The sequence below is a fragment of the Suricata suricatta genome, chromosome 13, assembly GCF_006229205.1.
Source record: "Suricata suricatta isolate VVHF042 chromosome 13, meerkat_22Aug2017_6uvM2_HiC, whole genome shotgun sequence".
NCBI classification, from domain to species: Eukaryota; Metazoa; Chordata; class Mammalia; order Carnivora; family Herpestidae; genus Suricata; species Suricata suricatta.
In genome coordinates, this window is record NC_043712.1 from 1,381,663 (window position 1) to 1,392,690 (window position 11,028).

The 11,028-nt window shown below is 63.8% G+C and overlaps 1 protein-coding gene across 1 annotated transcript in view; it reads right to left on the bottom strand.

The window, feature by feature from the left end:
• Nucleotides 1-9,224: 9,224 nt before the first annotated feature.
• LHX3 (LIM homeobox 3) overlaps nt 9,225-11,028 on the bottom strand; it is a 6,124-nt gene continuing 4,320 nt past the window's right edge. Inside the window, exons 4-6 of the mRNA XM_029920762.1 lie at nt 10,808-10,959; nt 10,555-10,726; nt 9,225-9,756 (exon numbers count right to left, since the gene is read on the bottom strand). Of these exons, the coding sequence (XP_029776622.1) occupies nt 9,338-9,756; nt 10,555-10,726; nt 10,808-10,959 (743 nt within the window). The 3' untranslated portion in view covers nt 9,225-9,337. The remainder of the gene's footprint in view (nt 9,757-10,554; nt 10,727-10,807; nt 10,960-11,028) is intronic.

Here is an 11,028-nt window from a genome sequence, read left to right on the forward strand (position 1 = left end):
AGCAGTAATTTCATTAGGAGCTTCCTGGCAGCTGGCAGGGGCCACCGTGAGGCCCGGGAGCAGCATTTCTTTATGGAGATGAGAAATAGGAATGCGAACATGTAAGCCGGAGCGGATGTAATTTAACTTTGCATTATTTATCGGGGACACAAATCCTTTCTAATATTGGTGGATCGGGGAGGGCCAGGCAGGGTCGCCGGGGTCTTCGATGGGGGGCGGTCAGCCGGTGTGCTGCCCCCCCTCCCAGCCTGTAAGAAGGAAGTCAGGGCACCACTGGGCAGCGGGTTGAAGTTGCAGATGCCCTCAGGCTGCCTGGCTACCGGGTCAGCCTGGGGACGGACAGCCAGGACAGGGGGAGGGACAGACCCAGTGGTACAGAAGGAAGCACCTGGCAGGTCCCCAGGACCCGTCCCTGCGGCCCGCTCACCCCAGGCCCTGCCCGAGGCCTGGGGACCCTCACCACGGGGGTGGCTGACCAGGGGATCCTAGCAAAGTCCTACACACAGGGTGGCTGAAAACACCTGGATTCTTCTCCACCTGTGGAGGCCACGAGCCCAAAACCAAGCCATGGGCAGGCTGGTTCTGCCCTCGGGCTGTCCCGGCCTCCCCTGGTGGCCCTTGGCTTGTCCCCAAACCTCCCATGTGTCCTCCTGAGGCCACATTCCTGTGAGTGTGTCTCAATTTCTCTCTCCTCAGGACACCGGTCACTGGATCAGGACCCATGCCCACCAGTGCCAGCTCATCTCCGCTCAGCGACATTGACGTCTGCAAAGGCCCCTTTTCACGGAAGTCCCCATCCGTGGGCCCTGGGGGCCGGGACCAGTCGGCCTCGCTGCAGGGGAAGAGGGTGAGGACGGGGTCTGCCCCACCCCCCCAGAGGGCGCGGCGGTCCAGGGTGAGGCTGGACGCAAAGATTTAATTTGTTAGATAGCTATACTCTGTGCTCCCGAAAGCTCCCTTTTCTAGCATTACAAAAAGTTTCTTTGGTGTAATTATTTTGTTGTTTCAAAAATCCAATTAACCTGAAAGTCTCTCTGGTAAGTTCTGAAGTTTCGTTTACGAATACGATTCAATGATGCGGGCTCGCAAGCTCTAAGAACCGAGTTAGGGACCTTTGTAAACGTGAAGCCCAACCCACAGCCTCCAGCCCGCGAGCCGGGCTGCCGGACACACAGCGAAACGTCCGGCCATCAGGATGAGTCCACACCCCCGAAACGAACACACGCGGACCCCGGTCTTCTCATATTTCCAGTGTGGCCCCAGAGTAAATAAGAGATTAACCTAAAAGCAGGAATCAGTTATTTAATTAAACAGTTTACTTAGAGTCACAGACTAATGGGCTGGAGTTATTTTGACCAAGACAAAAACGGGAAACGGCGCGAACGCGGCCACTTAAACCCCACAGTCTCCTGCCCACAGCTAGCAGGACAGCGGCCGTTTTGGGGTCCGTTTTCCCAAATACCACGGGCGGGGCCAGAGGTAGGAGCGCTCACCCCCCTCACCCCTTCAGCTCTCCATCCCCCGCTGCCCCCCCTCCACCCTGGGCCTGGGACCCCTCTCTCCCCCACAAGTCAGGAGGTAGCTCCCGCTGAGAAATTCCTCAGAGGATTTGCTAAAGGACACTGACAGGAGGCGGGGAGCCAGGCCCCTCCTGGACCCCCGTGGAGTGCCTGCCCACCCGCCTGTGGCCCACGCACAAAGGGCCAGATGGACGAGAAGGATGGCCAGATGCAGGGGTGGGGGCTGCGAGCCGCCGGCTGGGGCGAGCTTGCACAGGCCTCGTCCTGGGGCACACCCCCTGGAGTCGGGCCGCCCCCTCCCCGCGCGTGCCCTGTGCCCTCCAGCCCCTGGGGTCCACGGGGGTCCCCGAGGGGTAGAGATGGGCCTGCCTCCCAGGGCTCAGGGAGGGTAGGGGGCGGGGGAGAACGACAGGTCCTCGCCCACACTCCTGAGATGCCAGCCTGAAAACCACCAGCCTCCAACCCAGAGCCACCCCCCCCAGGCCCGGCCAGTACGTGGGCATAATGCCCTTGTGCGGATTCCCAGGAGCCCCTGCGAGCCTCTTGGCTGTAGTTTGAGAAGTTCCCCTTCTCAGAGCAGGGGTCCTGGGGGGAGGGGGAGAGAGCGGGGGTGGATGTTCTCAGAGCAGGGGTCCTGGGGGGAGGGGGAGAGAGCAGGGGTGGGTGTAAGCCACGAAGGTGACCATGGCCTCCCCACGACTGTGCTAGATCCCCGGCGGAGACGGGAGACTACGGAGGGGCTGGGGAGCGGCCTTGGCACGGAACATTCTAGGAAGGAAAAGGAAGGCAGCATGGGACTGTTCCCTTTGGTCCAGGGAGAAGCCCGTGGGGAGGGAAGATGCTGACCCTTCCCCAGGATCCGGAGGGCCCCAGGCCAACGCCTCCAGGCTCCGGGGCGTGGGAAGAGGACCTGGCTGTGCCGCAGGAGCCCTGTCAGCCCGGCGAGTGGCCCTCCTGCCCAGGCTGGACAGGGCCCCGGCTTCCAGGAGCCCAGCAGAAACAATGCGAGGGGCCGAACGGCCAGCCAGACCTCAGGCAAGGCCACCAGTAGAATGTCTCAAGGGACATTTGGTGGCTCAGGAAATGGCCACAGTGCGACACAAAGTGAGGACGAAGCAGGTTACAGAGAGGTTGGGTGCGAAGGCGGCCGAGATGGCACGCGCGGCGAGGGTGTGCGCCCGGCGTGTGGAGGTAGAGCAGCAAGCACCCCAAGGCGGCTTCTCAGCTAGAATTAAATGCACGGGGGATCCCGTGGGTTTCCCTAATGTCCCAAATTCTGTACATTTCCCAAGTTTCCTACAACGAGTGCATCTTCCATCTGTAGCACAAGAGGAAGCCACGCCCCCTGCTTTATCAGCGCTGGGACCCAGACCCCGAGCAGGGGGAAGAGTCCCCAGGGAGGACCCCAGGGCGGGAGGGCCCAGTGGCCCCTCGGGGACGGAGGCCCCCACCAGCGGCCTGCCCACCTTTCCGAGCCCCGGTGGGGACCCAGGACGTCCTCCCTCTGGAACGTGCAGTGGCCCTGCCAGCTGGAGAGGCTCCTCCGTCCCCCGGGGTTCTGACGCCTGATGTCACCGGAAGGACTGGGAGAGAAGCCACCCCCCCTAAGTTATGAGCCGCTGGCAGCAGCTGAGGCCGCTGCCCAGGGCCAGACTTCCCTCCTCGCTGCGGGTCTCTGCCCTGCGAGCCATATATCCACGCCCCCCCTTCATTTTAACTAATAGGACACTTAGTTTAATGAGGAGAGTTTGCATAAGAGGAACCCGCTAATTAAATTTTAAACCTTGTCATTCTGAAGATTAGCCGGAGCTCCGCTGGAAACATTTGTCAGGGAGCGGGGAGCCGCAGCCACCTCCCGGAGGAAAGGCCTGTGGGGGTCTTGGCTGTAAACTACAGAGCGGTTTCTGACTGACGGAGCTGAGAAAGAACCTTCTGGAAGACCAGGAGATTCGCAGCACCAGGCCCTCTAAGGCAGCCCCCCCAGGACGGGCCTGGCTATGGGGGGGCATTCCCCCAAGCAACGGTCCGGGGCTCTGGCGGAACCCCACCCAGGACGCCAGGGCTCCGGGCCCCGGGGGGCTGCAGACACAGCGATGTCAGGCTCCGGGAAGAACCTGTACAACAGGAGATGCCGGCACCTGGTGGGGCTCAGGGGTGGCTGTGCTTTCCGCGTCCCTCTCTAGGCCCCGCCAGCTGTCATGGGCGGGGCGGCTGGCCACCCGCCTCCTGGCCCCCCCCGGAGGCGAAGGGGAGCCTCTCCTGAGTGCAGACTCGGCCGCCCCGTGCTCCCAGCAGAGAATGAAATGGGGGAGGGGCGTGTGAAGAGGGCTGTGTCACCGTGTCACCCTGGAACATCGCAGGTCTCGACCCTTGCCCTTCCCGGAGCTCAGAAAACGCTGGCGGTCAGGGCAGCCCCGGGACAACGGCCAGGGGTCTCCGGTAGAGCTTCAGGCTGGGGGACAGGACGGAGCCACTCCAGGAGGCCATCATGCCTGCAGGCAGCGCCTCTAGGGGCTGGAAATGCGGTCTCTGCGCCAAGACACCAGCCCTTTCCCGGGGAGGGGGCACTGAGTCGCAGGCCAGCTGTGCTCATCCGGGGAGGGTCCCTCTGCTGCCAGGCTGCCTCGCTGCCCTGCAGGCTGGGCCCAGGGCCCTGCACGGTGCAGCCTCCCCGTGAGCCAGCAGTGGGGGTCCCCCCACAGCTACCACTGGCTTTCCTTCTGCCCCCCGCCCCGCAGGTGACTTGCACACAGGGTGAAATCGGCCCTGCGGCCCAAGCCCTCCACGCCCCGTCATCTTGGGCACCTCACAAAGCCACTTCCTACACCCGCCCCCGAGACCTCGCATCTCCCTGTGTCTGCGGCCATACCTGCTCCGGACATTTCCTAAATGTGGATCATATAACACGTGACCTTGTGTGTCTGGCTTCTTTCAGCCACAGGATGCTTCACGGCCCACGGAGCCGCGCCACCATCTCGGCTGGTTCTCCGCCGCCGCCGGACGGCCATCGGGCTGTGTCCACGTTTCCGCTGCTGTGCAGCCATGAACGTTGGTATTTGGGTGTTTGGGTTCCTCGGGGGCTGCCCAGGGGTGGCACTGCGGACTGTCTGTGGTCCCCGGGGCCTGCGGCCCCAGGTTCCCAGCAGCAGCGCGCCAGGCCCGGCCCTCCGTGTCCTCGCCAGCACTGGCTGCCGTCCGGTTTGCCCTGCCTTGTGGCCCGTTCCGTGGGGGCCGGTGGCCTCTTACTGTGGTTCCGACTCGCTTTCCCTCAAGGCCCGTGGTGTGCGTCTTCCTGCGCTGTTGGCCAAATCACCCCGTCACAGCAGGGTCACCTCTTGGCCCACGGCTGGCAGGCCATGGATGTGGGGGGCAGAACGATGCTGCTCTCAGGTTTGGGGCTGGGGGACCCTCATGGACGGGGGACCCTCATGGACGGGGGACCCTCAGGACAGGGTCCCTTGTGGGTTGGGGTCTTCCCAAACAAATCACCTTGAGGGCACGACCTCCCCCAGCAATCCCCCGCCCTGCCTCTGACTCCCCACCAGCAGGGCTGGGGAAGGGGGGCAAGGGGACACGAGGCGCTCCTGTGGTGGTCTGGGCCCCTCGCACCCGCACCAAGTCTTGGGGATGCCGCAGGTCTGCCCAGGCATCAGTGGGCTTTGCCCTCAAAACCTGAGGAAGGTTGTTTAGGTGCTCACTGTCCCCACCTCTGCCCAGCCCTTCGTCCGAGCCTGTACCCCTCACAGTGACCCTGGAAGGGAGGTCGTGACGCTGCTCTGTGCAGGCTCAGAAAGGTTGAGCCACTGCCCAAGGTCACACAGCTTGAGAGGAGCCTGGGCCAATTCCCCCAACCCTGGGCTCTGGTGCCTGGCCCCACAAGACCCCTAAGGACAGGGGTGAGGGACTTGGCAGGGAGTGTGGGACACCACCCCGCACCCTCCACCGTGTCCCTGGCTCCCGCGCAGATGTGGGGGCGGCCACAGCACATCCAGCCACCTGGCTGGGGCGGCTCACCTGCACGTTTCCTGAGGAACATGGAGAACCAAGGGTTCGAGGGCTGTGCGTGCTCTGGGGGCCCGTGGCCACCCCTGCAGGGCCGAGCCCCACTCCGCGTCCCCAGGCTCACCTGCGCCCGTCACACACGTGCGTCCCTGACCCTGGTGCCTGCAGAACCCGAAGTTTTCGCTCAGGTTTGGCCTTGGACGCCAGGCATGCACCGGCCCCCGCTACAGCGGCTGCTTAGTGTCCTGTTTTTGAGTGCCAAGAGGGGCTCCGCTGGTCAGGAGGGAATATTTTTATGGTAAAAAATGAGCCGTGCTGCATCAGCTCCAGGAGGGGTGGGCGCTGCCACCGCACGTCGCCCAGGCAGACTGATGAAAATTCTGCTTTATGAAGCCGTGGCTCCCCCATTAATTAGGGGGAAGGGGCCCTCCGCTCCCCGCGCACCTCGCCCACGGCCAAAAGCTTGTCAACATTTTCCACGAAGAATGAAAATGTGAATAACTTTCAGATTATTCACTGTCACCAAGGTATGGAAAAAGGTCGCAGTGGTAGGTGTCATTTATCTCGTTGTGGATTTAAAGAGCTTTTTTCTATTAAATTTCTTAAAATTAATGTTTTATGTTGCTCAGAGTAATTTGAACAATTATGGGCTTAAAGAATTGATCATTATAGCTCCTGGGATTTAGCGCTCCAGACTGATTCCTTTGAAAATCTACTGATTTATAGTCTTGCTACTCAAGCAGGCAAGTCCCAAGGATTTGGACCCCACCCCCCACCTGTCCACATCTGGGGGGCCAGTCCCCCAACAGGCCGGCCAGTCCTGTGAGGGGTGGCGAGGGGGGAGATGAAGCAGGAAGGGGACCGGCAGAGAGATGTCTCTGATTTGGGATCGTCCTCTGCACGCCTTGTGCAAATTTTACATTTAAATGAAGAGAAGACCCTTTCTTTCTGTGTTGGCCCATGTTATTATTTATACTATTCAGGTGTTCACGTCTGATAATGTAATACATCGCTGCGTATAAAAGCCAAGCCCAGGGACGCCTGGGAGGCTCAGCCAGCTGAGCGTCTGACTCTTGATCTCAGCTCAGGTCTTGCTTGGTCTCAGGGTTGTGAGTTCAAGCCCCGAGTTGAGCTGGGTGCGGAGCCTATTTAAAAAAAGAAAAAAGGAAAAAATAGCTAACAAGTCCTACCCTTCCCCACAGAAAGGTTAGCAAGCTCAAGGGGGCCCCGAGTCCAGACAGGGGTCCCCACCGGGCGTGCTGGCTGGGCGGCTGCCCTGCGCCTCGCCAGCAATGCGGTCAGGGCCTCCCCTCCGCACCCCTCCCCTCCGCTGCGCCAGCCCCGGGCCACCCACGCCCACCCGGCTAAGGGGCTTCCTAGTCCCGGGACCCGGAGCTGCGTTCGGGGCCTCCTGGGCCGGAGAGGCTCGGAGAGGGCGCCCTGCGGCGCGGCTGTGGTCGTCTGCCAGGTGTCTGGGTACATCTCGCGGGTCCCCTCCAGCACACCCGCCAGGGTCTCCAGGCTCCGCGGCGCTGGGCTGGCCCGCCCCGAGGGTCCCGGAGGGAGGCCGCCGCCCCCGGCCCCGCCGCAGTGACTTGGCTCCGGGATTATCGACGCGCCGCCAGCTGGAGCGCGCTCGGCCGCAACTGCCAGCAGGCGGAGGGCCCCGCGGGGACACTTAGCACTTTATTAACCTGTCAGCGCCTAAAAGGTCCCGGGCGGCCTGGGGGAGGGGCTCAGGCGGGAGCGGGGCGACCGGAGGATTTACACCCGCCGCCTCGGGACTGCCGGGTCAGACCGCGCCCGCACTTGCGCCGACAGGGGCCCCAGATCCCAGTTCCCGCCCCGCTGCCTTCCTCCCTGGGGGATCCCTTTCCCCTCCAGGACCCTGCCCCACCCCCTGGGCGGCCCTGACCTTTGAGACCATCCCCCAGGCCAACCCGGACCGCTCACACTTCCGGGCGCCGCGCCTTTGGTCTCAGTAGGCGCGGTCTGACCTTCCTGCTGCAGCCCAGGCTCTTCCCTGCCCCCCACGGAATGGTTTCTGGGCCCCTTCGTCCAGTCCTGAATCTTCTCCCGGTGTCTCCCCGTTCCTGTCCTGGGGGCTGCCCTGTGGGGGCACGTGAGCCTGGAGCTTCGGGGGACATTCCTCCCAGGAACGCCCCTCCCCCTTCCTGGGTCAGCCCCTCTTTCCTGCACGGATGCTCATTCCTGCCCCTCCCCACCCCCGTGCCCCAACTGTCCAGGGGAGGCCCACAGGGCTGGGTGGTGCCCTCCAGTGAACGCTCACCGCCGGGGGCGAGGTGAGGCCCCAAACGCACAGACTCTCTCTCCTTCCGTCGCCCGTGGAGGGTCTGCCACCCCGTCTCCACTTCACAGGAGGAAAACGGCTCAGAGGGGGCAGCTCACTTGCGCAGGACCACACAGCAAGTTAGCAGATGATGAGGAATCCAAATTGGCAAGACCCCCGTGACCACGTGCAGTGAATCTCCGACCAGCTGACTGCGCACGCTCCTCGCCCCTGCCGGCGCTGCTCCCGCTGTGAGCGTATTCCCAGGCCACTCCAGCCCCTGTCTCTCCTGGGGACGGGGACCAAGGCCCAGGGTCCCGCCGCCCCCCCACCCCCGTGGCCAGCAGTTTTCCCACCTCTCCTTCGGGTGCTTGAAGTGTGACCGAGATCCAGGGACAGAGGGGCCCGATGACACCAGGTGCCATCCTGAGGAGGAGCCGGCGGCCTCTCCAACCGGCCTCGTCCTCCCAGAGGGCTGCCCCCCTGTGCACGTGCACCCCCAGCCCCACTCAAGACAAGGACCTTCTAGACCATAACCAACAAATTTATTGAAATCTTGGAAAGAGCTGATGGTCAAAGAGTAAATAAAAAACACGGGACGTCCACAGAACCAACAGGTAGCTTGGGATGCAGGTAGGGGGATAACTGGGCCTCACCCAGGGCGTTGAGTCTGGGGGCGCGGCTACACGCCCCGGGCGCAGGACGCGGCCCAGTCCGCAGGCAGTTAGAGCTGGCTCCCAGAGGGAGGGCCGCAGGCTGTTTGGCAACGGAAATCGGTGGGCTGGGCGTGGCCTGGACGCTGAGGGCCTGGGGCTGCCGCGTCGGGAGGAAAGTCTCCAGGCTCTTAAAGGTTTGGTCGTGGGGAAGGCGGGCACCCCGCCAGTGGCATCTCTCTGGACGGGTCGAGGAGTCAAGAACAGAAAGATCTAGAGCCAGCTGCCCCAGGGAAGAGGGGAGAGGGGGCTCCTGGGAAGGTGGGGGGTGGGGTCAGGGAGGTTCCCAGGGGGACCAGGAAGGACATAGGCATGGTCCCCCCCCTTGGCCACCTCGTGCCTGGACAGAAGACACCCATCTCTGACCTAACGCCGGGCTACACAGCTCAGGCAGATGGCGCTGGGGAAATAAAAGCACAGTTCGTACTATTTTTTAAATTTTAGAAAGTAAAGCATCTTCCAGGTGGCGCGAGGCCCGGAGTGAAGCCCCAGCCTGGGCGGGTGGTGGTTCGGGGCTGGAAACTGCAAGCGTCCAGTTAATTGGTCCATGAAGGGAGAAATCTGCTTACAAAACAGACTTGCCCGGCAGCCACCCCAAGGGGGACCCTGTGTCCAGGGAGGAGCCGCCGAGGGAGGGGCTGCGGGGGGGCACTCTGTAGAAAGGAGCCCTCTCCTGTGGTCCTCTTCCTGTCCCCACTGCTGCCAGCGGTGCCTGCGCCCTGCAGAGGTCCAAGAAAGGAGGGCCGCGCAGCTCCGGCCGCCCGGCCGCCCCCACCCCTCGAGTCCGGTGCTGGTGGAGCTGGGAGCCTCGGTCAGAACTGCGCATGGTCCACCTCGTCCAGCCAGGAGGCGGGGCTGGCAGGGAAGTCAGGGTAGCCCCCGCTGCTCCCCGTGGACAGGTCAGAGCTGGGTCCGTTTCCTGCCAGCACCCTCATGGGCGGGGGCCCGCCGGGGGCCCCTGTGGGCACCAGGCCCAAGCCGGCATCCGGGTATACTAAGCTGGAGAGAAGGGGCTGGGGGCCAGGGATGCTCTGCAGGGCAGCTGGGGACGGGGGGACACCATAGGGGCTGCCGGGCCGCAGCTCTCGGTACTGCTCAGGGCCGGCCAGGCCTCCATGCTCCAGCGGAAAGCTGCCCGGGGCTCCCGCAGGCCTGCCCAAGGCGGGGGTGGGCTCCCCCAGGCTGCTGTAGAGCCCGCTGGCAGGGCCCATTTCGGCCATGGATGGTTCATCTGCAACAGAAGGGGAGTGCATGGCTCAGGGCCCGCCCTCCTCCACCCCTGCCCTCGGTGCCCCTCCCTCAGCAGTGGCCGGCCCCCACCTCTTCTCTTTAGAATTTAAGCTGCACTCTGCCCCAGGCGCTTCTCCAGCTCAGTCCCACCCGTCGGCTAAGGAACGCTGGGTCCCCAGGGGGAGCAGGGCCTGGGATAGCCAGTCAAAACCCAGGGCTGCGGGACAGTCTCCAAAACTGCTTTGGGAAAGAAAGGCGGCACAGATTCCACCAATCCCGTTTTGCAGACTGCTTAACTGAGGCTCAGAGACGCAGCGAGAGTAGTTGCCCAAGGTCACGGTGCAGCCAGAGAGAATCTCTTGCATAAACTGAGGATGGCACTAAGGGGTAAGAGCGAGGTCGCCCCGGCTCCCAGACTGAGAGGAACGGATCCCACAGAGGAGGCTGGACCCCCCCCCCAACTTCAAAGAGCTGAAACTTTTCATCACTTACCCCAGAACGTGCTGTCTACCTTCCTAAAAATCATTGCAAGGGCCAGAACCAGAGGGTCAGTCTGGACCCTTGCCCCCTGAAAAGGTCTGCTTCGGGACAGTGGGTCATGGGGCTGTCCCCCGCGAGGGGAGCCGCTGGGCGCCCCAGGGGCCAAACCCCGCGGCTGGGGGACGGGGGTGGGGCGGGGTCCACACGTTCCCCTAGCGAGGAAGTCAGATTTGCGGGCTGGGGCCGCCCACGGGCGCAGGTGCCGCGGGGCTCCCGGGCTGCGGGGGCTCCGGTACCCAGGGGACGCGGCGGCCGTTACCAGTGAAGGAGACGTCGGCGTCACTGTCCTGCCCCTCTTCCTGGACGCTGTCCCTGTCGGACTTGGGGCCGCCGCGGGTGCGCTTCACGCCGCGGAAGTACTGGCCCCAGCGCTGCCGGCCCGCGTCCTTCTTGAGCCTCTTCTCTTTGGCGCGACGGTTCTGGAACCACACCTGCGGGGTGGGGGTGGGGGTGAGCGGCCCGGCGGCCGCCGCACAGCCCGCAGGGGCCGCGGCGGGGAGCCGGGCGCTGACCTGCACGACGCGCATGTCCAGGCCGGTCTCGGAAGAGAGCTGCTCGCGCACGTGGCGCGCGGGTTTGGGCGACGTGTTGTAGGCGCTCTTCAGCGTCTCCAGCTGCTTGGCCGTGATGGTCGTGCGCGGCCGCTTGGCCGTGGCCTCCGCCTCTGCACCGCGAGGGGTGGGGTGAGGCCAGGTGCCTCCGCCGCCCGACGGCCCCCAGCCCCGGCCCGGCG